This window comes from Elgaria multicarinata, chromosome 3, assembly GCF_023053635.1.
Source record: "Elgaria multicarinata webbii isolate HBS135686 ecotype San Diego chromosome 3, rElgMul1.1.pri, whole genome shotgun sequence".
NCBI classification, from domain to species: Eukaryota; Metazoa; Chordata; class Lepidosauria; order Squamata; family Anguidae; genus Elgaria; species Elgaria multicarinata.
The window spans coordinates 66,444,438-66,471,562 of NC_086173.1; the positions used below are offsets into that span (position 1 = coordinate 66,444,438).

The following is a 27,125-nucleotide window of genomic DNA, read 5'->3' on the forward strand; positions in this document are numbered from 1 at the left end:
CCACATGTAAAGAATAATACAATTTATCATTTTGTCACAGCAACAAATAAGGTGGTTCAGTAGGAAAGCATAAGGGGAAATGTAGGCTTGGTGCCAAAGTAGAATAAAATAATTCTAATGAGTCATGAGCAATAATGGAAGTCACTTGGACCCTGGGTTTATTCCAAGAGATGAGCCACTCCAGAGTGGGTTATGCCCAAGGAAAAAATAATGATGACTACCTTAATTTCAAAGCAATTATAGGGTTTCACACAAAGACTATAATGGGTTTGATTGCTCAGGGACTGCACATAGGATGGGTTGAAACAAAGGGAACAAAAAAGTGGTGCCAGCTACTGAATGGAGGGTGCAAGAGGTTTCTCTTCATTATGTTTTCAGCCAGCTAGCTATTTAAGCTAGTGCAGCACAATATTCAAAGCAAAAGGAGTCATCAAGGGTACTGTTGTGCAACCTGATAAATAAATACTCTGAGCAGATACAGTTTCGCATTTTAAACTCAAATCACAGCACCATTATGACTACAGGAATAAAATGGAATTCTCTTCTACTGCCCTGATCCTAAACACCTTTTAATTGGGAATAAGCACTGGTTTGTTATACAAAAAAGATATATATTTAAAGTAAAAATAATAAAATGATATCTATAACACGGTTCCCATCTACCCACTCAGGTATCCTCTGACTAAAAATATCTTTCAAAAAGGCAAAGATGGTGTGGTGAGCATGCCTCAGCATGCTCTTATGGGCTCAGTGCAGATATTGGGCCATTTTCTGTTTCCCTCATGACCTGCTGCTCTGTAAGAGGTCATTTGGGGCTCTAGAATTCAGCCCCAAAGTCTAATCCTGACTTGACCTTGTGTTGTGGGCAAAGGGTTACAGTACCGTCTGTTGCTCTTGACAGAAACACCATTCCTTACGTATGGTGATTGTTTGCTATGCTGTGTGAACAGTAGTGGCTTAAGGTACCGTCTTCTGCATGTTTGGACAGAAAAGAAGTCAAAGAATTCCCAGCATCCCCCAGTGCAACCCTTGAGGCTGAAATTTAAAACACCCATAGGGTTACACTCACAAGGTGGATTTTAATGTGGGTATGTAAAGTCGGTTAATCACCATAATCTCTTCTTCATGCGTCATATTTGCTGGGAGGTTTACTGCTGGAAGTGTTCTTCAAGGTATTTGGCATTAAGCATATCACTATAGTGTGTTTAATAGTTATTGAGGAGGAGCAAGTCCACATTTAAATAACCAATGTAAATAAATCTCCACATAGGACAGGTTTACACAGGTTGCACTGGTAGTTCTACACTGGATTACTCTTGTTTCATGCCAGACAGTTCAAAAACATGGTTAGGCTATTGCAATGAATTTATTACCCAGAGACCCTTGTAGGTCCCCCAAAATTGCCAAATAACATGAATAAGACTTTAAATGTGCAATCCTACAACTCCCAGCATTCCCCCTGCCAGCATGGCTGGCTCGGGAATCCTGGGAGTTGTAAGATTCCCCCCCTCCCCAAACAGGCAGAAGATTATGCTCTGTATCTTTGAGTGCTGAGACAGGCAGTGATGCTAGTACACGAGTAACATCAACATACAGGTTCCTCCTGCTGAGCCTCTGAGGCGACAGAGAGCTGATCAGGGCGAGGAAGCGCAGGTGACTTCGGGCGTCGACGTTCTGCCTCCCGTTAGCCGGCCGCGCCCCTAGCAATGCAATAGTTCTGCGGCTCCTTTAAAACTTGCAGGTTCTTGAACACCAGGAAGCACCGTTCCAGCCAACGAGCGGCCGTCCTGAAGGGTCTTAACGTCAGCTGCGCGCACGTCCGCAGCAAGCAGGCCCCGCCCCAAGCCCGCCTTTCAAGTCGGAAGGGCCAATGAGACGCGTCGGCTGAGAGGTTGCTGAGCCTGGTCGGTCGGTGGGTGGGCGTGGCTGGTGGGGGGGGGTGCAGCCGCCGCCGCCTCCTCTTCCTCCGCCAGAGTCAGGTCGAGCACGAGCGGTGACAGCGGCGGTTGAGGCAGGAGGGATGGTCGGGTGGGAGAAAGGACTTCGGATCCACTTTCAGCCGGGGAGCTGCTGGCTTGAGCAGGTGAGGCAGAGTCGGCGTGCCCCTCCCCCCCGCATCTCAGCCTCTCCGTGGTAAACAAAACACCTCTGTGGTAAACAAGCCTCGGCCGCGCCCCCTTCCGCCCTGCTGGGGCTGCCTTTTCTCTCGCGCTCCAGCGGGGGAAGAGCGCAGCGGGCCTTTGCTGGGTGTCTCCTCAGAAAGCGAGGCTCGCTGGGCCCAGTGGGGTTTCCTCGCTAGGGGTGTTGCAGCCCAGCACATCCGAAGGGCGTCTGAAGGCTGCTTCAGGTTAACTGCGGTCTAGCCTGGCCCGACAGTTAATCACCATGGGGCCTCCGGCTGCGCCTCGAAACGCACCTCCGAGGGAGTAAACCCATTGGCTACCATGGGACCTTCTGCCAAGCCAGCAGGCAGCGGATCGTGCTGTTTGTCTGAGGGTGGGGAGTAAGTTAACGATCTCATTCTCGGCATTTAGAGGTTCTTACTCTCACGCGAGCCCTATTGACCAGGAAAGGGGCGGACAAAATGGGCACTTAAGTTGCAGTTCTCGTCTTATGGGAGAGGAAGCCCCATCAAACACAGTGGGACTTCATTCCCCGCAAACGTGCACAGGATCAGGCTGTAAAATGTATTGAAACTCCCTCTACATCCCTGACGGGATAGCTTTGAGCCTTTCACCAACTAGTGGGCCATGTTAGCCCACTGACAGCACATATTAACACTGCAATCCTATGCACTTTTACTAGGAAATAAGTCCCATGGAATTCAGCAGGAGTTCAACACCCCCATAGGTAAGTTTATATAAAATGGCAGCCTAATCCTGTATTCCTATACACCAGGCTTCTCCAACTTAGTGCCCTCCAGATGTGTTGACTACAATTCCCAGCATCCCCACCTGTGGTGCTGGGGGTTGTAGCCTGACACGTCTGGATGGGACCAGGTTGGGGGAGGCACACAACATGGCTGCAAATTTCAGTGAACTCACTTGGATTTTCTTCATGGTAAATGCACACACACACAAGTGTGTGTGGAAAGCACAAACATTTATCATAAATGTTAAAAATGCTTTCTTTTTTAACAGGAAGATGTTGATATCCCAGATAGACGTGTTCTGATCACAGGTGCCACTGGACTCCTGGGCAGAGCTGTGTATAAGGAATTTAAATCAAATAATTGGAATGCTCTTGGTTGTGGGTACAGTCGAGCTCGACCCCTGTTTGAGCAAGTTAATCTTCTGGATTCTGCTGCTGTTCATAACCTAATCCAGGATTTTCAGGTTAGAATTGTGAAAGGAAGGATGAAGGAGCTAATGGCCATGTTACTCAGAAGAATGTGTCCATCTTTGGCTATTTTAAGTTTCACTACTGCTTATGGCATTTCTTCAGCCTTGTCTCTGTATATCTTTCATGCCTTGTTTCTATAGTCTATGCAACAATTAATAGCATGCCCATCTTGCAGATTTGTTTACTTGTGCAGCTTCTATACATGAAATGCCTGAGATGAGGGGAGGGGGACTAGTGTTCGTTGTTCGAAGGTAGCCATCTATTGAGGTCTTTTAAAACCCCTTCTAAAATCTGTGCTGTTGGCGAATGTTGCATTTATTAATCCAATTTGGGAAGGTTGCTTTAAGATAACATTTCAAAATAAGTAGAGAATACCAGGCAGAAAGTCTTTTGATTATGTAAATACTGTAATGTTAGAGTTGATCTGGGTTAAACTAGTGTCCAGCGCTTGAAGACTGAAGCACTATGGCTAGTTTACTTGCACACTTAAAAAAGACCCACAGCTATGTTATTTGAGTGAGCAATGTGTATTTGCTACAGCCACATTATTATAATTAGTATTAGTATTAATATTATTTATTGCATTTTTATACCACCCAATAGCCAAAGCTCCCTAGGTGGTTCACAAAAACTAAACCATTCAAAGTATAAAACACAGTATAAAAATATGATATAAAATATACATTAAAAACTGATTGTTCTATACTCAAATGGGTGTTTAATTTCCAGCCTCATGTGATAATACATTGTGCGGCTGAGAGAAGGCCAGATGTTGTAGACAGTCAACCAGAATATGCTTCTCAGCTCAATGTGGCTGCTTCAGGAAACATAGCAAAAGAAGCAGGTAAAAAAAGTGCATTTTTGTTTCAGATATTGTTATTTTATATGACACTAGCTGATATGCCTGGCGTTGCTCAGGTCTGTGAATAATGTTTATTACATTTGCAACTTATTCATCTTTAGGTTGGTTGGTTTTTTAGTTTGGTTGAGTTAGTAAATTGTTTTGTTAGAAATGTGTTAATAAGAACTGTATTTTACATTAGAGCTTCGTGATAAACCACATTTTTTGTTTTACCTGAAAAGCCTACACTTCCCATCATTTTATTTATTTATTTAAGGATTTTTATGCCGCCATTCAGCCAAAAAAGGCTCTCACGGCGGCTTACAAAAGTATTTCTTGACAGTCCCTGCCCCCACAGGCTTACAATCTAAAAGACATGACACAAAAGGAAAGGGGATTGGGAGGGAGGAGGAGGAGGGGGAAAAGGAAAGCAAATTCAGGCACTACAATCTTATTTGCAAAGTTCAGCAGTTATAGTTGACAGCAGGAGGGAGGGGGCTCTCAGCTGGAGCTGGACCCAGGCAAGGTGGAGAGGTGCCTGGCTGCTGCTTCCTCCCTCACTGGTGGCCTCTGCAGAGACAATGTCTTGGCCGGAGCAGCAAGCCGGTGCTATGCCTGTGAGTTAACCTCTAAACAAATTAAATTCATTACCCCACTCTCTTACCTTCACGACAACCCTTGCAAGGTAGGCCTAAATTAAATTAGTTTCTTTTCTCTCACCCTCAACGCCTGGCCAGGGCCGCCTTAAAGCTATCACATGATTTTCCTTGTCCCCCACGGAAAACAAAAACTACAACTCCCAGCATGACTTTTTCCTAGAGCTGCGACCTCCTTCCCTTTTGCTCCTGACCCAGGCGTTCTCCCTCCAGGCCCACTTCCAGATGATGGCTCCCAAAGCAAGGCATGCTGGGAGTTGTAGGCATAAGCCTAGGTCCTGAATAATGTGTTAAATCTTTGAACACTGTCTGAGGTATGGTGGAAGACAATTGGAGAGCAGGCCATCTTAGTTGTGGCTCCCTGCTTATGGATTTATTTTTTCCAGGCAGGCTTGCCTAGTGACTGCATTAATGGCTTTTAAATGCCAAGTGAATTTAAAAACAAAATAAAATTCCAAGGTCTTTTAACTTGATGAGATTTTTTATGTTGGTTCCCCCCACCCGTTATAACTAAACCATACCATTCCAAGACAAATGCAGGAATTACTGAATAAAGTGTATGCATTTTATGTAAAAGCCTGACTTTACTATTGAAACAGAAGAGTGAATGGAGAAATGACTGACAGCTGAGGCTAGAATGGAATGGTGGGCAGAGTTAGGGGCAGTTGGAGAAAGTCAGTTAGTGGGGGCCAAGAAGACTGAGAGAGAAAGTGATGCCAGTACTACACATCCCAGCATGCCTTTGACGGCCCTCAGGTGCCCATGTCCTCTGAGAGGCTCTTTTGTGGCTGATGCTGCTCCTTGACACAGCATCGAGGAGTAGCAGCGCCAAGGAGGGGAGGTAAACGGCTGTCAGTGGACGTGCACAACTCCAGCCAAATCCTGCTGGGACTGCCTCAGCCCACACTTCTCACCCACGAAGTGCTCCATTAGGAGCCTGTACTGAAGGGCCGGGACTGAGATGGATACTTGCCCCCCTTCGTCAAGCGCAGAGTGTTTCCCTTTCCTCCTTCCTTCCCTCCCTCTTAAGGGTGGAACATGTGCTTCCCTCAGATTCTGAGAAATCAGATATCAGAACGGTGTGCTTTTGAGCATGTCTGGAGTTCAGCCTCTCAAAGACACGCTAGTTATGATTTTAAATTCACACATGGCAGTTGGGAGGAGGCACTGCAAATGGATGCAGCCCATTTATGTGGGTTGTTCCCTTTTATGTGGAATTGAGTGGACTGACTTTAGGAATCATAATGGCCGCCAAAGGCCAGTAAGTCTGGCCTCCTACCCAAGGCATGCTGGGAGTTGTAGGCATAAACCTAGGTTTTTATTAAATTGTTTAAAAATACTTATAACCTCCACATTTATGTTTTAGATTTTTTTCTGATCCATGTACATGAAGTCTTGTCTGGGTGAACAGCATTAAGTCATTACTATAAGTGGAAGTGGGTAAACATTTAGGGACATACTTGATACACACATACTTTCCGCTTTATAGGTAGAGATTACAAGTATTGACAGTACACCTAACTTTAAAGAGTTCCTGCTATGAGATATAATAACATAGCTTCTTGGGGGATAGTGGGAACTGGCTGATTACTGATGGAAATGAATGCTGATCTAGAATAACTTTAGTCTAAACCCAGCAAATCAATTTATAATGACAGAGTAATTGCTGTGAATAAAGACTTTCAATATTACTTACATTTTTTTTTTATCCTAGCTCAAGTAAGAGCATTTCTGATCTACATTAGTACAGACTATGTATTTGATGGAACCAATCCTCCCTATAAGGAGAATGATGCACCGAATCCCCTAAATCTTTATGGCAAAACTAAACTAGAAGGTGAAAAGGCAGTTTTAGAAAATAATGAAGGTAAGTGTAAACTTGGAGTCAGTATGTTTTTCTTAACAGTTAAAATCTGATGATTGCCATCCTGTACCCACTTATTCAGAATGCCTGAATAGGGCTAGAGTGGTCCGCTTGTGCAACAGGAAAATGTAGTGGAGCCCTGCTAGCGTAGCAATTTCTTTTGCTAACAGTGCATTGGATTTAGGGCATTGAGATTATATCACTAGAGGACTAATAAGTTACTAATACTTCTTGGCACTCTGTTCTGTTCTCCCTTTAATTTCTGTTTATTTTTTTATCTTGTCTCAGTTGAAATCAATGGTGCAGCCTCATTTGGAGTACTGTGCATTCTTCTAGTTGTTCAGCTCAGAAATTATATTGTAGTGCTATAAAAGGTGCAGAAAAGGAAACTGAAATGGTCAAGAGATTAGAGCAAGTTGGGACCCTGTGGCCCTTAGATGTTTTTGGATTCCAACATCCAGCAGCCCAAGTTAGCATGGCCAAAGATCAGAGATGATAGGAATTGCAGTTCAACAACATCTGGGTGGCGATGTTCCCCACCTCTGGGTTAGTCCCTATAATGAAAAGCTGGGGTGTTTGGAGCTTTGTTTTGTTTTTACTCTAGGAAAAAATTCTGTTATGGTGATGAGAGAATTTATTTATTTATTTATTACATTTCTATACCACCCAATAGCCGGAGCTCTCTGGGCGGTTCACAAAATTTATGGAAAGATTTTTCTCCTGTCAAAGTATAAGGATTCTGGGTTATCCAGTGAAACTGGCAATGGTTTAGCTTTAAAAATGAATTGAAATTCACAGGTAATAGGTCCTGTCAGCAGCTATTAGCTATTATAGCTAAAGGGAACTTCCTATGTTTATAAGCAATATGTATTTTGAGTACCAGATGCTGAAAACCAAAGGTGGTGACCGGCTTACTGGCTTTCCAAAGACATAGCCTCTGTTGTTGTGAGGATAAAATGGTGAGGAGGAGGATTATGTACACCACCTTAGGTTCCTTGGAGGAAAAAAGGCGGGATATAAATGCAATAATAAATTGGTTGGGTTATCATAAACAAACAGCTCACTAGCACAGATACTGTCTACTGAGAATATTCCACGTAGCATTGCCACATTTTGTAGCAATGCCATATCCAAAGGCTTTGCTTTGCTCATGCACAAAAGGCAAGACAAAGTTGGCCAGTCCTAGTTAGATCCCATTATCTTTTCAAAATATTTTTCATAGCTGTGAGGATCAGCAAGCTGGACGGTTACAAGGTCAAGGATGCTTAATGAATGGGTGCAGTTCCAGCTCATCAGTCTGTGTCACATTTATGTGATGCAGGACAGACAGACCAATGGACATTTGCAGTTGGCTTGTTTCGAAGTAGTTGTTGCATATCTGAATCTGCTTGCTGACTTCAGGACTGTTTATAGATCATTCTTATATACTGGCAAACGCAGTTGAGGATTTTGTTTTTTAATTAAGCAGATAGGTTTCAGGTGGGGAAACAATAGAAATAGTCTTTGCCATTATATTTATCTTCTGTTTATTGTATCTAAAGTATGTCTGAATGCCTTTTCTATTAGACAGTAAGCTTCTTTGTGTAATTTACCACTGCTTGCTTGTATAATTGTAAATAATTTGAAGTTTTGTCTAAAATCCTCTTGACATCAATTCTCTTTATTACATTTTTATACTGGCCAGTAGCTGAGGCTGTCTGGGCAGTTGACAATTAATACCATAAAAAAGGCAGTACATAAACAGACACTGACCCTATTCAAATGACATGCTAAGCCACAGTGGTTCAGCATTTTGAGCTAAACATTATTGCTTAGCATATTGTGTAAACCATTCCTTACCACGGTGGCATAATCAGAGTTTAAACATGCTCACTAACCATGTGCTGCAAAAGGGTTAGCGACCTAACCATTGCTTAGGGTGTTATCTGAGCAGGGTCACTATCTTGAGGAAGTGAGTTGTCTTATAGTTCAAAGGCCTTCTGTATAATTTTTTTTAGCTCAGTTTAGGATTTTCATTATACCTATCCATAAATGCATTTTTATATTTATAGCTTTTCTCATCTTTTAGGTGCTGCTGTGCTTAGAATTCCTATTTTATATGGAGAAGTTGAACGCTTGGAAGAGAGTGCTGTGACAGTGATATTTGATAAAGTGCAATTCAATAATAAATCAGCCAATATGGACCACTGGCAGCAGAGATTTCCTACCTATGCCAAGGATGTAGCCAGTATTTGCCGACAGCTAGCAGAGAAGAGAATGCTGGTGAGAAATGTTGTAAATGAAGTTGAGTCAGGATTTCTAAGGCTCCATTATCTCTTATGATTATACACATAAGTCTAGCAGTACTAACAGTGAACACATCATGATTTTATGGTGTTCTCAAGATTTCAAAAATGTTTATTAACTGTTCTAGTAGACTAGTAACATGTACTTGTTAAAGTCAGAGCATGAGAATCTCAGTTCAGATTAAGACTTGTAAAGTATAGAAAATACCAATATTTATATGTAGATACTATAATTGGTGTTTAATTGAGGCTGGAATAAAGGAGAGGAGGCAAAGAAGAATTATCTGTGGAGCAATAAATGTATTAGTGGAGGGAAGATGGGATTGAATTGTTTGGCTTAGAAAAAGGGCGAGTAAGTGGAGACATGATAGAGATGTACAAAATTATGCATTATGTGGAGAAAGTGGTAGGGAGACATTTTTATCCCTCTCTCATAATACCAGAACTTGGGATCATCCCATGAATCTGATTGGTGGGAGGTTCAGGACAGTTAAAAGGAAGTGCTGATGCAGATGCACTCATGTCTTGCTTGTGGATTTCCCATAAGCACCTGGTTAGCTACTGTGTGACTAGAATGCTGGACAAGATGGACCCTTGATCTGATCCAGCATGGCTCTTCTTATGAATGTGGTCAAATAGGAATAAGTAGCTGGGAACATTACAGACATCTTATCTTTCTGAACACAGAATTACATGCTACTAAAATCTTGGGTCAGCTGCCGAAAAGGGCAGTCCTGTCAAATCCTCTTTCCCCAAACAAGTAGTTCAATTTACCTTGCGTCCTGATACCATTATTTTAAGTGCTTTCCTGCCAGCTTGATGGGACAAAGAAAACTGAAGCCAATGCCATGAAACAAATGTGAAGGCAGACCTTCTTGGGATCCTTAAAGCAGGGATGGGTGGGTTGTAGCCCTGCAGATGTTTTAGCCTATAACTTCCATCATCCCTCACCGTTCGCTATGCAGGCTAAGGATGATGGATATTGTAGGCCAAAATATCTGGACAGCCTCAAGTCGCCCATCCCTGCTGTAAAGATTTATATTTTTCAGATGTCCATGCGGTTTGTTAACCTCTCCTGCTGTCAGTCTAAATACCATGTATGCAACAATTATTAATTTAACACTTAACATTGCATCCAGGGCACAGCATTTAATCTTCACTGCACACTCATCAAATAAATCTATATAAAGATTTTCTATTTCTGGTGACCTTGCATTATCATAGTGCTATAATAGGTCTTACTTTCATTAGAAATACTTAAAAAACAAATCCCAGAAATAGTTTATATACAAGATTATAATGCTCCTGAGTTTGCTGCATTCAGCAAGTAATTGAAACTTGTTGAGAAATGGTGAGGTGGGTGGGGAAGTGATGAAGTTCATCCCCCATCAAGGCTCCTTGGGGCAACAGGGACTTTGGTGGGGGGTGAGCTTTGCCTCCCTCCCAGCTGATTTTCAGTAGACTTATTCACTCCCTATGCAAGCCAATGGAACAATGCCTCATAGTCTTGTACAAGGGGCAAAAAAATTCTGCTGAAAAACAGCTGACTGGGATGCGGAGAAGGGAGAGTCACCATCCCACCAAGGACCTTTGTGGCAAGAGGGCTGTTTGTAGAGAGAGATGAGATTTGCCCCAAACCCTTTGCAAATGAATGGAACAATTGGTTCATTTGGTTGCATCAGGATGGGAAGAGAAAAGAGATCCAGAGAAAGTGGGGATTGGAAAAGGAAGAGGAACTAGATGTAGAGGGATGGGGGAAGAAAGAAAGAAAACTCGAGGAATATGGATGGAGAGAGAGAAAGACAGGAAAGAAGCCAGAGGGATGGAGAAAGGGGAACTGGAGAGAAGAGAGTAGTCAGAAGAGGAGGAGGTGATGAAAAAGAAAGACCAGAGGAAAGGGGAAGGGGAGAAAGAAAGAAGCCAGAGAGATAGAAACAAAAGCTGGAGAAATGGAGGTGGGGAGAGAAGGAGAGAAAAAGGAAGGAAAAACCGGGAGGGAGGGAGGAAGAAAGAAGAACTAGAGGTAGAGTAGCCAGAGATAAAGAAGGAAGCAATGACAGATGAGTCAGAGAGAGAGAGAGAAAGAGGAGACAAAGAGACAGATGGAAGGAAGAAACAATGAACGTGGAGCAGAGAGAAAGAAGGAGAAAGGGGAGCTTAACTCTGTGTGAGAGAAGATAAGTCAGAGTGGGTAGCACAGAAACACAGATAAGGGGACATTCCTAACATTTTTATGATTTGCCCTGCCCCCCCCTATATAGCAGTCAAGTTGTGGCTAGGGCCCTTTTTCAAAATGCCAAATGTGCTCTCAGAGCAAAAAGGTTGGGACCCTTCCTGTAAGTGTAAAAAATACATTGAAAAGAGTTCTATGTGACTTATATGAATTCATGAAAAGCCAAATTTCCAGTTTAATAATGATCACATGTGACATCCTCTTACTAAGCAAAATCTAATAGTCTAATCCAGAAATCCTAAATTGAATTTTCAAAATTTATTTTAGTTTTAAAGAGGATGTCTTCCAGCAATGTTTGGAGTATTGTTCTCTTGTAGCATCTTTGCACAGTAAAATACAGAAGAATACAAACTCCATATATTTGTCCCTTTCCCTAGGATCCATCCATAAAAGGAACATTCCATTGGTCTGGCAATGAGCGGATGACCAAATTTGAAATGGCACGTGCTATGGCTGATGCTTTCAACCTTCCCACTAGCCACTTGAGACCAGTAAGTGAGAATCTAAAATGCATTACACAGAGAGAAAAGCCAACTTGCATTTAGCTTATATTGTACTCTGAAACACTATCCTTGAGAAACATCTGCATTTTGTGTAATAAGACTGAAATAATCCTGATTGATAAACAATTTATTTTAGCTTCTTTTTGCTACTTTGGAATTATTTAATATTTTTGACTCTGCAGTTTCAAAGATATCTTTGGAGTAATGTAGGCTAGAAGCTTAGGCTGGGCTTCAAAAAGCTCCATATGTGCAGGAGGAGATACTCCCGTGTGATTGTAGTTTCTCACATTGAAGGGTCCTTCTATCCCAGCCTTGTATTTAAGCATCCACCTAGTAGCCATGTGGGACAAGAAACTGCAGACAGGCAAGAGCATAGAATTCCATGCAGGTGAGTGAGCAGGCTTGCAGAGGAGGGGTGGAGCGTGCCATCCATCCTCTCTGCCAGCCCCCAGCAGGCTAGTAAAATTGTTGTAGGCTTGTGGGCTTGTTTAAAAGGCTCCTCTCTCTTCAGGGAGAATATTCTCAAGGAACACAAGAGACTGCAGAAGAAAATCCCAATGTGCATGAATGGCCCTCTGGATCCCTAGAATAAGACCCAGCCAAGTTGCTGTGGCAGAGGATATGTCTGCTGCATTCCCTTTTCAATGCTAGCAACAACTAGTATTATTCATGAGTGGTACTATGGGAAAGTTTTTGGATAGCTTCTATGTGGTGGTGGGGATCCTAGAAAAAACAAGTGTTAACATTTTGTCCTAGGCATTGTGTATAATGTTTTCTGCGTATTCTTATTTTAAAGATTACAGATAGCCCAGTAGTGGGTGCGCTCCGTCCCAAGGATGCTCAGCTTGACTGTTCTAGACTACGGATGTTGGGCATTGGACAGCAAACACCATTTCAAGTTGGGATCAAGGAATCTCTTTGGCCTTTCCTAACTGATAAGAGATGGAGACAGACTGTCTTCCATTAATTTGTAAATATTTTAGTGTAAGTATGGTATAAGGCACTTTTTTAAAAAAAAATGGGGGGAAAAGAATAGTTTTGTATTGAACGTTCTATGTTTCAAGTTTAATTCAATCAGGAAAAATGGTCTTGCACTAGTGAAATTGTAAGAGGCTCTGGCAAAAAGAAAAGAAAAAACTTTGAAGTGATTGATATTTCTTTCTGCTAAATATCTAGTGATCTGTGATTACTACAGCCATCAGTAACAGTTGAGATGAGGATGTCTTTCCTCATTGCTGAGTTGTTCATGCGTTTGCAGTTGCTAAATGGAATCTCCCTTGACATTTGTTTCCCTACATGCCAAAAAGAAAAAAAGAAGAAATCAAAATAAAGTACAGGAATTTTCTGTTAATGTTTTGAAGCTATTCTGATGCGATTGAAATTCTGGGAAGCATTGAAATTCGCTTTGGTTTAGTTAAGATCAAAATATTCTGAAGTAACACATTATTTTTGTGCTGAATGTGTAGTTTTGATGCTTTGAAGTTTTCCACAATGTTCTGCATTCTAGAACTCTTGTAGTTTTATATTTGTACAATACAGTTCACATACCTTTCTCACAATGCATGCTTATGTACGTGCACTGATCTGCACAACTAGGCTCTCTTGGTGTGTCAGAGGCATGAAATGTGTCCATTCTTCCTGCCTTTTCCTTCTTGGTGTTTATCTTAAATATTTGTATCCTGTAGAATCCAGTAATCTGTTAATTAACTATTAAATCTCCTCAGTAAGCAACTAGTTTATATATAATATCAGAATCATCTTGGTTTAGGTCAGACAAGATGGAGTAAAAACAGTATAATTATCCCTAGCTATTTCTGCCCCAAAGCATACATTCAAGTGTGGTGGCTACATTCGGTATTTGTACTACCCTACTTTTGAAAACAAAAAGCTAAGCGTCTAGTGAGGATATTTAAAATTATTAATGTTGCTTGGCATAAAAATCCAGTTTAACTAAGTTTACGTTTGTGTATATTCTGTGTTCTCACTTCAATGAAGTGTTGGACTGTATGTGTTTCAAACAGGCATTCAACATCAAACAAAACCCCCAAAGGCAGCTTCTCTTCACTTCCCACCCACGAACTCCGCCACCACTCCCTGACCTTTTAAGATAAACATCCAAGAAAAGACTACAAATAATCTTCTTCTGGGTTATTTCCTTCTAAAGGTACCCAACTCTTAAGCAGCAGCAGTGCAAATCTTATAATACTTTGAGGCCACTCTGTTAGTCCCTTCTCATAAAAACATATTCTAACTTCGTCTTAGTCTGAAGTCTTGATATGTACTTGGTAAGTTATAAATACAAAATGACATTAAAGATGTATTACTGGTCTAGTATCTTGTCTTTCTTGCGCATCTCTTGGGGAACTTAACCTTCTGATATGTTTTTGTTATTTAAAAGACTGTTACTTAACTGTATCAGTGGAGTTTTTATAAACTCCAAAAAATTAGCATTCCATCATTACCAGTTCAAACAATTTTTCCAACAGGTTAGCTTAGAACATTATTGCAGAATTTAATAATCCAGTTCTGGTTCGAGGATTTTGAGGGCTTGTCAGCCCCCTTAACAAGGAAAAGGCAGGACATAAAAACAGGTAATTCTATTATTTCGCATCTGTTCTTACTTTGTTCTCTCTCCTAAGTGAGAATGGTAGTTCTGTTTGGGCAGTGCACCTTTGCTGGGTATGGGGCCCTAGCAAATGCCCAACCAGACTGCCTCTGGCATGAATTCTGTAGTAATCATTTAATTGTTGTTAAAAGCATTGGAAAATTATACAAAAATTATGAGTTAAAACTTGGTTTCAGGCATTGGAGCTATAAATGGAATCTGAAACTCCATCACTGTATTAGAGAGCTTTTGGAAATTTGGACGTAGTTACACAGCTGCTACTATTACATAATTACACAAGCATGTACTGCAAGCTCCTCCTCTGCCCAAGAATGAAATGTAATCTTAGCAGATAACCTGCACGAGGAAATTCCAGTTGGTCATGATTGCATCCCAGTGAAATTCACACATGTGAGATGGTCACACATGACTTGCATGCTAATCCTTCAGTGGAAGTGCATCCATATAGCACTTTTGTAGTGTGGTCTTCCCCTCTAACTGAAATATTTGTAGCCTTTGAGGAACCTTTACACGCCTTATATTTTCACATATATACCTGTGTCTTCCCACAGTCTGCTGCTTCTGCCTGTTATCAATTGATCTCACCTTAATAGGTTTCTGTTACTATTTTGTAACACAAAGTGATCCTTTCTACTCCTGTCTCTCCTGTGATTTCATCTTACAGTGTAGTCAGATTCACATGTCAAAGCCTTTTTTTATGAAAATGTTATTGATATCTATTTAACACTTGCCACTGCCTGTTCTCTGTCTCGCTTGGTTTTATTCTGTAACAGAAGTCTGATGCTTTGTTTTTCCTAGTGTAGCGTATCATTTTGGATAATAATAAATTTATTTCTCCATTCTGATCGAGGCGGGGAACAACAATGAACGATAAAATACATAATACTCAATTAAAACATAATATACATTGTTAAAAACATCCTAAAAACATTTTAAAAACATCTTAAAATTCCACTGGATAGGCCTGCCAGAAGAGATTAGTCTTTATAGCTTTCTTAAATGCTAGTAGACTGTTAAGTTGACGAGTCTCCTCCGGCAGGCTATTCCACAGTCTGGGAGCAGCAGAAGAGAGGGTCCTCTGAGTAACAGTTGTTAATCTAGTTTTTGCTAGCTGAAGTATATTTTTCCCAGAGGACCTGAGTGTGCGGGGCGGATTGTATGGGAGAAGGTGATCCCACAGGTAGCCTGGACCCAAACCATGTAGGGCTTTAAAGGTGATTACCAACACTTTATACTTTGCTCGGAAACTAATTGGCAGCCAGTGAAGAGATTTTAAAACTGGTGTAATGTGGTCACCCTTAGGTGTACTGGCGACCAGCCTGGCTGCCATATTTTGAACTAGTTGAAGTTTCCGGACTAGTCAAGCCTTGGAGTTACCAGCGTGTGCACTACCGTCTTTAGGTCTTCTTTGGAAGGGGTGCAGCTGGTGTATCAATACCATTGCTGTAAGTATCCAAATGACTGCATCATATGGCAATGTATTCATGGCAGACTGGGAACAATGCTTCCTCATCGTGTCTCCCCAAGATTCTTTACTCAAATGTACTGATTTCATCTTGATCATGAAGTCCTTGTAAAGAAAGTCCAAGAGATTTCGCCTCTGCTTCAGTTTTGGCCTTGCCATTAATGTGAACTAGAGGAGGGCAATGTCTGGCTCATGGGCCTAGTTCGGCCCTTACTGGGGCCAAAGCCAGCCCGCAGAGGGTTAAGCATCCCCACAGTCCCCACCGCCAAGGGTAACAGGCACAAAGGGGAACCCAGTTGGAGAAGAGTGGGGATTCCCCTGCACCACTTCCCATGCCTCATGCCTCTATTGGAAAGCTCATACCCCAGAAAGGAGCAACCTGACTCAGTTGGAGTTTGCAGGAGTTGGCCCCATGGAGCTCCATGTCTTTGCACAGAGATTTATTTATTTTTAAGTGAGCAGGGGAAGGTAATATGGGAGGAGAGGGGCTTTGGGGGTGAGCTGCTTAATGCCCATCCAGCCTGCATGGACCACGGCGATAATCCAATCCACGGACCAAAAGTAGTTGCCCTCCTGATATAAATGGTGATCAATCTAAATACCAAGTTCATTTAATATGGCTTCAGTTGAGCTACTGGGCAATGACAGATGTTCTGCAGTAGGGGTGTGCACGGACCCCCCGCTCCGCTTCACTTCCAGATCTGCGATTTTCGGATCGGGCCACTTCGCCCCGCCCCCGCTCCGCCCCTGTCCGCTCCGGATCGGAGCTCCGTTTCCCCCCCCCCCATAGGCTTGCATTGAAAGCTAAAAAAATAAACAACTTTTTTTCTGTTCAAGTTAGAAACCTCACGTTTGGCACCATGACACCTCATGGGGGTATACACTTGCACGCCAAGTTTCAAGGCAATCCCATCATCCCCTGATTTTTGGCGCGGCTCTAACCTCTAACGCACCACCCATATTCACACCCCTTTCAATAGCTCCGTCAATTTGCACATTAGAAACCTCAAACTCGGCACCATGATAGCTTATCCACGTGTCCACATGGACGCCAAGTTTCAAGGCAATCCCATCATCCCCTGATTTTTGGGGAATTTTTGAAAATCGGGCACCCCATTCACACCCCTTTCCATAGCTCTGTCATTTTGCATGTTAGAAACCTCAAACTTGGCACCATGAAAGCTAATCCATGTGTCTAATCCTACTGTATGTAGGGAAATGGGACAAGAAGTGTGTGTATGCTTTGCCCAAACAGGATTTGAAATGCTCAATCAGTGGCTGTTGCACTTCACAAACAGTGCACTGCACACACAGCACGCTCACACAATCACACAGTCACACACAGAGTCCAAGTAACAGAGAAAAAATAGAGAATATTTTTTGGGGTTTTTTTTTTGTATTTTTTGGTATATAGAAGGAAGGAAGATGAAACACAGTCAGGCTTTAAGAGGGGGGGGGACAACCAACCAACCACACACTCCAAAGTTTAAAAATAAAGTTTATATTAAATCAAAGTAAGGGAAAAACACAGAGCAAACTAAGCTAAAAGTCAGAAAGAAGCAAACAAACACACACACACGCCCCAAGCTAAATCCTAATCTATCTCCAAAGTCCAAACACAGCAGCAGCACCTATAACTCCTCTCTCCACGAACGCCAACCCACAAAGAGACACAAAGCAGAAAGCTCTGAGGGTGCCTCTGCTTTAGTCCCCCCCTCCAACGCTGGGATTGGAGGATGCTTCATGAGGTGATCAATTCTCATCAGGATTGGGAGTTGAATGTGCCTGTCATCGCTTCAAAACAAAAAACAAAAAAACCCCAAACCGCTGGTTTACCGTGCTGTCCCTGTTTGTTGACCCGATTTTAAAAAAATTCTAGCTCGCGAACCAAAGGACACAGAAAGTTGAGAGTAGTCTCAAAATGACCCCCATCCACGACTGTCTAAGCACAAGAATTTTCAGAACGATAGCTTCAAAAACAACCCAGTTATCTATGGGTGAAATGTCTCAAGATGGCGATCGGAGCGCTCCGCGGAAAGAGAAGAGCTCCGAAAATGGTCGCTTCTCTTCGCCTTGCTTCTAGGGGTCCGCGGTCCGCTTCTACTCCGCCTCTGGGCAAGGCGGAGCAGGCCAATTCGCTCCTGCTTCTGCGCTTCTAATAGGAGCGGAGCACATGCCTATTCTGCAGCCTGGTTATGTGCTCCTTACAGTGTCTCCCCAGAGAGAAGCAGCAACTGTGATGCAACAGTGCAGCTATGGCTTAACTTCCCCTGAGAAATGTTCTAGCCTAGCCTTAGTATTTAGGCTTAATCCACCAAAATCTCACATTTGAACAGAATGCCTAGGAGAATAAAGTCATAAAATCTTCACTTGGTACTGAAATAGTAGCGTGGATGCAAAGGAGCTATCTCTAGGGAGGGTGTTATGCTATCCCAATAGTAGTTTACCTTAGTGGTGTTTATAACATTCTGAACTACAAATTCACTTCTATTTTATTTTTCAAATCGGCACTTTTCATTCTAATTGTTCTTCAAAGTCCATTGCATGTGCTCTCTGCTTTATTGCTTAGCTTGAAGAGTGCTCAGCTTGAACAAGTCACATTGCAGCGAAAGTTTTGACTTAAGCTAAGCAATGTGAATTTATTGCAATAACTTCACAGTTGAGAGTAGATAAACTGCAGAAATCTCAAGAAAAGGACTGAAGCTTTTTGAACTTACAAGCTCCAAGCCGTGAAAGAATCATTCTCATCACTTTCCTAGAAAGTTGGATTCCTGTGAGTACAACAGCAACAACAACAACAAAACGGTTGTTCAGAAGCAAATCACTTGAGGAAATTTCTTGGTCATTTTAGAAAGCAGTGAAGCATAAAAGCACTTTACCATCCAATAGGAATTTTGTAGAGTTACTGTATGCTAGTGATAAAATCTCTACTTTAAGGTTTATTTATTTATTACATTTCTATACCGCCCAATAGCTGGAGCTTTCTGGGCAGTTCACAAAAACTAAAACCATTCAAAGTATAAAACAACAGTTTACTTTGAGTCTCAAACATGAGATACCATATTGCTGAAATTTCAGACTTAAACCTTGAATTTTAATGAATACTAATATATTTCATGGGTTCAGATCACAACGAATATTTAGCACTGTATGCAAAATTGTACAAGAATTTCTATTGAAGATGTTAACTGGAGTACTTCACTGCTGCAGAAAAGGCTTTTCCTATGAAGAAGTGGTTGGCTACTCTTGGCTTTGAGGAAAATGTAGTTTATGAACAGCCACCAGCAGACCCATTGCCTCAAGTAAGAAACCTACCTACCCAATTTCTTTGCTAGGCACAAACATCTGCAGAGCATTCGATCTTCCAGAGCGGAGATTCACTGCTTCCAAACCCATCAATTAATATCAGAGTGGAGATATGCCCAATCAGACCTTCTAAAGTCTCCAGAATTATCCTGCTCTATTTATTTATTTATTTATTTATTTATTACATTTCTATACCGCCCAATAGCCGGAGCTCTATCTCTCTCTGTGTGTAAATTGAATATCTCCACATTTGAAAGATGCTGAGTGGGATGAGGGGTAGCTTTGATATTAACTTCTGTGACTAACCAATTAGGAATAGCCACAGTCCTGTCCCTGACCATGTTCTCCAATTGCAGTGTTTGGGGGAGAGGGAAACACTAACTGGCTACTGTTTGTGGCCGTGGGGATGGAGGGACAGAGGGAGCGCATTTCTGCTTGGACTTATAAAAGTCAATAATCCACATTTCCACAATGTGAAAGTGCTGCTGGGTGGCTGGCATCATGAGTGAGAAAGCTTCTACACCTGACTCAGGCACAGGCAGGCTCTTTATTTCAGTTAAACTATTACTCCTGTTGGCTGGCTAGGCTTCCAGTGCAGGCCTGGGGTGGGGTGGGGGGCATACAATAGATCTGGAGGGCACCAGATTGGAGAAGGCTGGAGTAGAAAGTTCCACCAGCAGCAGTGCAGCTCTGCATCAGAGAAGTAAAAGATAAAAGCTCCCTCCGTAAATGTGCAGGAGTGGAATAATATAACTTTTTGTGTGTCTGTCTGTCTGTCTGTCTATCTGTGGGGAATAATGGTTTTGGGGGATTTAAAAATTCCTAAAAACTCAAGGCATGAATGGACCGGCTACAAACTTGGCATGCCCTCCTTAAGAGCTATCACCGTGCCAATTTTCATCTATTTAAAAATTATGCAGATGTAAGCATTTTTAAAAAAAAAAATCCATTTAAAAGATTCCTAAAAATCAAAGCATGAATAGATCTGATTCAAGCTTTGTGTGGCTAAAGCCCTCCTCAAGAGTTATCTCCATGCCAAGTTTTATCTCTTTATCTTTAAAAATGGAGCTGTAAGCATTTGTTTAATTTCCATTGATGAGTGGTTACCCAAAAATGGGCGAATCTCCAATGGGTAATTCAACAGGGCGGAGTAAGGGGAGCCGCTTCAAAATCAGGGTAGACAATTGCCTCAACAGAGCTCTGGCTCAAATTTCGAGGCAGAGAAGACCCACTTTGCACATCCCTAACAAACGGTGTCTGGATGGACAAATAGGAGAAAGCTTACAGATTTAAACCAGGATCATTCAGTAGTAACAGACTGCCATTCAAGGTTAGTGGCAAACCATGAGTGCAAGAATTTGCTGTCTGTTAGCACGACTCTAAACTGGCCATTTTGAATGGAGAATGAAGATAGATAGATAGATAGATAGATAGATAGATAGATAGATATTCATTCAATAAACAAAAAACCTACGGTTTACAAAACAACGTTAAGGATGTAGTTTTCAACCAAGCAACAAAAAGCAGGGAAATTGGGAGTTAAGGCTCACAAGCCTTAACGCCACATCTTGCCTAAGGAGGCAGAAAGTGCCAGTGAAATTCTCATTCTCCCAAAGCCGATAAACCATGAGGACAGGATGGAGAATAGGATATGCAGAGGTGACTGTGGGGTTGTGGAAAACTGATGACGAAGAACTTAGGGCCACCTACTTTTTTTGTTTAGAGCAGCCCTTCCCCAACCTGGTGCGGCATCATATGGCAAGCCCACCCACTCACTTCACTTACCTGCTCCGTCGGCGCCAGGCCTGAGCTTGAACTGAGCGCCCTGGCCCAACTGGAAGCAAGGCCACAGCTTCCAGGTGGAGCCGGGGGCTCAATTCAAACCCGGGCCCGGCGCGGGCGGAGCAGGTCAGGCCACCATCCGTCCCGCCTGGGCCTGCTGCCGCCACTGCACGAACTGCGGTGGTGGTGGCGGCGGCTCCAGGCAAGCCCACCCACCCCACTTCACTTATCTGCTCCGTCGGCGCCGGGCCCGGGCTTGAACTGAGCGCCCTGGTCCAACCGGAAGCAAGGCTGCACCTGTGGAGCAGGTGGAGCCGGGGGCTCAATTCAAACCCGGGCCCGGTGCCGACGGAGCAGGTAAGACCCCCCCTCCCGCCTGGCCCCTTACCTGGCCCCGCCGCCGCTGCACGAACTGCAGCGGCGGCTCCAGGCAAGCCCCCCCTCACTTACCTGATGTCTTGCGGCTGGGCGCGGGCTGCACTCTCCCTTCTTTCCCCCCGTCCCTCCAGGGAATCTGATCTGAGGCGCATGCGTTGCCTTATCAGATTCCCCATAGGGAAACATAGGGTTCTTAAAAAATTAATTAAAAATTGATGGAATGGACTTTTGAAAAAAGAAAGGCCATTCCATCAATGGGGAGGATAGGGCAACACAATCCTACTAATGGATTGCATGGTAAGGCTCCCAATTCAGAGCTTTTAGTGTGCAAAAAAAAATGGTCACCACCCCGGAAGCATTTTGTTTGAAACAGAGAGGCTTTCCCCCTTTTGTCTTTTAAAGTGACATCTAGCCCTCAATATTTCACCAATCTTCTTGAAACGCGCAGGGTATGTAAAACCAGCATTTCTTTCTGGCAGGACTCCGTTTCAGAAAGATTGGTGAAATATTTTCCATTTTAGGATACTAGAATGACCCACCCCCCAATAACGCCTTTTAACATGGTGGAATGCTGTTTTTACTGATCATCCTTTACACAGGGAAACACTGCTGTGTTTCCCTGTAATAAACAAGTATTGGTGACTGCAGAGGCCACCAGTGGGGGAGGAAGCAGCAGCCATGCACCTCTCCACCGTGCCTGGGTCCAGCTCCAGCTGAGAGCCCCCTCCCTCCTGCTGTCAACTGTAACTGCTGAACTTTAAAACTAAGATTGTAGTGCCTGAATTTGCTTTCCTTTTCCCCCTCCTCCGCCTCCCTCCCAATCCCCTTTCCTTTTGTGTCATGTCTTTTAGATTGTAAGCCTGTGGGCAGGGACTGTCAAGAAATACTTTTGTAAGCCGCCGTGAGAGCCTTTTTTGGCTGAATGGCGGCATAAAAATCCTTAAATAAATAAATAAATAAATAAAATAATATGATAGCATGAGAGGAAAAATAGTAGGTGTTTGAGGGAAGACAATCTGAATAGTAGGCTAGAGGAAGGAGCCCTTTTACTGCATGTAATCCAGTTTCAGATGGGCTCAGTTTGCATACTGCGAAGTAATGCAGAAGAACCATTGGGATAGGCAGTGGTAAGCCACTTGTTTAAGCCTGTATTTGGAATGTTTAGAATGTGATTCTGCTTCCTGCAGAAGGATTTCTCTGAAGGCTGGTCTACTTGAATCTAAACCAACCAGGGAGAGTTGTTGGAAGCCTTAGAGATAACTGAAAACTACTTCTTGGTTTCTGGCTGAAATCACTTATTTATTGAGGTAAGAAGAATCACTAGACTAAGTAGTGGATCTCTCTTCAGGAAAGTCTCACTGAGCTGACAATCAGTTTATTAAGAACCAGTAGCAGAAGCTGTGAATCAGCCTGCTGCCTGGCTTCTCTCTACAGGTAAACAGGTAAACTCAGCTGAAACAATTTCTTTGCTGACCTGTCTCTGTTGAAATCCTGACCCTGCCGTGGTTTTAAAGTTCCAGGATGCAGTGAAGGGTTGCACACTTAAGCGTCTTTCAGGTTGGTTGACCCATTGCACGGGAGGTAATAGGACCTAAGCTGCTGAGGTGTCACCTGGGATGCTACAACTGCTTACTTAACAAGAAACATAGACTCTGAGATATTTGGATGGCAAGGAATCGGCCTTCATCATGATCATTTACACCCAAGATCCTGTTTCTGTTTTGGAGAAGCTCTCGGGCCAGAGGCAAAAGGGGTGAGCCAGAAATATCAGTGTATTAAAGCTCTTATTACCAGTAAATAAGCCATTTCAACCTTTTAGAACAGGGTGGGGGGTGGGAAAGCCATGCAAGAGCCAGGAAACCGGCGAATGGGAAAGGGGTGGGATCAGGGGAAGGGGCATGACCATCTGGGAAATTGGGCTGAATTTGGCTGGTGGTCCTGAAGTTCAACACCCTTGATAGAGATGTGTAGAAATAGTTTTAATAACTGATGATTGGTCCCTGTGTAGCTCAAATGATACCAGAGCAAAATGTCAGCTGGCTTGAGGAAACCCCCAACATTTGTGAAAATACAACAACAGGAGTGAAAAATGGGGGGGGGAATTGTGCCCCAAAAGTAGCCCAGTGCTGTTTTTATTATTTGAATGTTCTCTTTGTTACACTGTATTGAAGCAAATCTATATTATACACTCCTAGTGCATGAGTTGGGTGGCAAGTCACCAAATTTAAAAAATGGTCCTCAGGCTTTTTGGGTGGGGAGAGCATCCAGGCGTGAGAGGAGAAACCCTTTGCAAGGGCTACTGAATTGGGGGAGATGATGGAGGGGGTTATACAATTGCATTAAAGTGCACCGAAATAAGTGTATGCCAAAAACGAAGCAACTAAAAGTGCCTTGACTTCAATTCTTGTCAAATGCATATGTGAATGACGGAATGACCAAGAAAAGCTGGATTGCGTGATCTGATTAATTTTGCAAATTAAGCATAACTTTCATAAAACCAAGCATTGCCTTATTTGTTTATTTAATTATTTTATTTATTTATTACATTTTTATACCGCCCAATAGCCGAAGCTCTCTGGGCGGTTCACAAAAGTTAAAAACTGGACATTAAAAAAAAGTATACAAAATTTAAAACCATCAAAAATATAAAAACAAAAGTATAAAACAATATCCATTTTTAAATAACAACAGTTCTGGGGTCCATTAAAAAAAAAAAAAAACGAAAAGATAACAATGTTGGCGCCAGGCGAGCTTCATCGGGAAGATCATTCCATAATTGGGGGGCCACCACTGAAAAGTCCCTCTCCCTTGTTGCCATCCTCCGAGCTCCCCTCGGAGTAGATACTTGGTGGAGGACCTCAGATGTTGAGCGCAGTTATAGGGACAGAAAAATGAGCTGTAAATGGTGTGGAAGCTCTATGATATGGTCCCAACAGGTTTTCTTGGCTTTTCTTTTTTCTTTCTAGCATTTCTATGCTGTTTTTTCGGGTGTGTTCAAAGCAGCTTACAGAACGAAAGCTTTGCTCACCCACTTCCTTTGCAACAACAAAAGCAACGGAAAGTATATTTTTAAATGCAAGAGGAAAAACTGAGAAACTTGGGAAGCTGAATTCTGAACTTCATGCTCCATTCTGTGCCTTTCCCCCACTTGCATAGAATCACAAGATACGCACATATCCCTTCCTGGATACTTGGAGTTGTTTAATAAGCCTAAGTCTGAAGCAAATAATTCTTAAGGAATCTTCATCACATGTATGGAAAAAATGAGCAAAGATGGAACTTAAAGCCCAAGAAATGACTGCCGTTACTCATGTAAACCTCTAAGCTGTGAAAAACCAGTGAGAAGTCAAGGGAGAACAAATGATGCTGATCTTGCTAAAACCCTGAATGGTAGCCCATTATTCATTAGTCTGACTGAAGGAGGTCAAATTCTAGAAGCACGAACAAGTGAGATGTTAAAAGGCTTTATCATTATACTAGAGTCAACAGGCAATTAGAACTATTAAAAGACTGGTGTTAAATGCCACATTCACCAAGTGCAATATGTGAAATTGATCAAAGGGTAGATTACAGCTCAGTTCGAAACAGGACAACCAGCTTGTGTAGTCTGTAATTGTTGAATGAGGCTGAAGAACATGTTGACTTTATTGGGCGGTTTAATGCAATGATAATACATGGTGGTCAATTTGTGCCATCTTCTATCACAATTAGAAAGTCATGCATGCACAAGTTGTCACAAACATGATTGTACTACCTCTTGTCTTTGCTATCCTGGTGTGTAAAGACAAGAGTTAGTTTGTGGCCATTTGTGTGTGTGTGTGTTAGGGAGTTTCAAATTGTAAGAACAGGTAGAAAGATGATACGAGCTGCCTGCAACATGGTGTAGTCGTAAGAGGTCAAGATGCATTTACTGATTTTTCTAAAGTATGTTCTAGTAGATCCAGCATGAACAATTTAAATTGCTAAAGGGGGGGGGGGAATCAAATACATTAAAGTAAGAAGCTTAACTTTGTCCACAAGGGACAGTTTCCAGATAGGACTTCATTAAGGTTATTCCACTGGATTGTCTCTAACTCTACGCTCCTTGATTCTACAAATATCAACGAGAGGCCTTCAACCATTTTGTGCTGCTATGGATTTGTTTTTAGTTATTGCAAACATTGTTGTCACTGCCTTTAAAAAAATAGTTACAGAGAAATTATGGCAAGGAGGTCAGTTCTGTCAGTTCATTTGAACCAGAGCCTGCAGTGAGCAGATCAAGGCAGAGTATGCTATGCCAACAAAATGTTCCAAATATAAGTCCTTTAAAACCTACCTGAAAAATTGACTGTGAGCAAGGCTGGGCCCTGTTCTGGATTTTAGCTGCTATCAATCTCAACCAGTGTGGATTACAGTCAAGAATGCTGGGAGTTGTAGTCATGGTCTTTAGCCATGACATGCTCTTTGCTGCCAACTGTTTTCAGACACAGACACCTGTCTTACAATCTTGCACATTCTATAGGTCTGAACTGAAAACACTGCCAGCCAGGTCGGTTCATTTGGATCAATTACAAATCTAAGGTACAAATGGAACTACCAGTCACTTGTTTAGGAAGGTATGTCAAACACAGCTGGGAAAAAACTTGAGACTTTGTATATCATAACACTTATTTTAGCTCTGCATGGGATGCAAGAAAGAATTGGACTAATAGCCTTCAGAAATGATCAGTGTGGCTTCTCAGGAGGTGGAGGGGGCAGGGAGAGATTAGATCAGATCAGGATGTGTTAAACCTTGATACAGAGGAGAAATAATTCTGCGCATGGAACATTCCACTGGAGAAATGGGTGGGGACAGGGGATTTGTTTGCTGATTTCTCCTTCCCACTGTGCTCCCCGAAAAGCTGTTCCAGATTGTCAGGTGATGGTTTGAGGGGCTGCAGGGGGATCACGTAGTCAGAGGCTCCCCCTCCTCCAGCTGGATCTCCACTGGATCTCAGTCCCTTTGGTGAATGGAAGGAGACCTTCCATTTCTGGATCCCACACAGTACGTTTTCATGATCAGTAAGGGTTTTTTTTAGATCCAGACCAATACGTGTCACTTAAAAAACACCCTACTCTTTCCTATTTAAGTGCTTGGAAGCTCTGGAATGCTTTTACCTTGAAGATAAAAGATGAAAGACACCGAGGGACTTGTGAAGCCCCAAAGCTCTAGAGAAATCACACTTGTAAGGTTCTAAATCTAGATGTGGCACAAGACTGTTACTAACATTCTTGGTTCTTTCAGAACTTGACCCTGTAAACGTCTTGCTCAAATTGAATGGATTACTTAAGCAGGAAGGCATGGCCCTCTGCAGTCTCCGGATAGGAGGCAGGATGACTCCTGTCCCTGTATGAACATGTACAATGGGTACAGGGGTTCAAATACAGCCCCATCAGCTCCAGTATGCCAGTCAGCTCCATGTTTATTGGCTATTGCCAAGTTTGTGTAGCTTGACAAGGGGCAAAGGGGCATCTCATGTTTTGGTTGGAACTGGAACAGCCAGAGGGCCACCAGTTCTTAAAATACACTTATGTTCCATTTCAGGCCATGACTCCTGATGATGCTCTATGATGTAGTTTGTGTTGCAGGCTTCCTCTCAGGATCAAATCTTGGTCAGGGTCAGGTTGGGTCAAGTTTCTCAGGAAGCAAAGTGGAAAATTTCAGCACCATGGAAAGCTCTGAGTGGGGCTGGAAGCCAGACAGAATTGTCTGCATGTTGCTCCAGCAAGGATGAGAGCAAAACTGAGGTTTAAATAGAAGTATTGCTTTATTTAGGCTGGTTGGCCCCGCCTCCATGCTGATTGTGGCCTTGTCTCTGAATGGAG

The 27,125-nt window shown here is 42.6% G+C and overlaps 2 protein-coding genes across 4 annotated transcripts in view; both read left to right on the forward strand.

Moving 5' to 3' along the window:
• The window catches only part of HMMR (hyaluronan mediated motility receptor), a 278,226-nt gene that overhangs the window by 21,268 nt on the left and 229,833 nt on the right, over positions 1–27,125 (forward strand). The gene's annotated exons all lie outside the window — the stretch shown is intronic.
• Positions 1,954–14,055, forward strand: MAT2B (methionine adenosyltransferase 2 non-catalytic beta subunit). The gene is made up of 7 exons (XM_063120557.1): positions 1,954–2,083; positions 3,141–3,335; positions 4,072–4,186; positions 6,554–6,706; positions 8,772–8,965; positions 11,599–11,712; positions 12,521–14,055. Exons 1-7 carry the CDS (start codon positions 2,021–2,023, stop codon positions 12,689–12,691), a joined length of 1,005 nt encoding a protein of 334 aa, XP_062976627.1. The 5' UTR covers positions 1,954–2,020; the 3' UTR covers positions 12,692–14,055.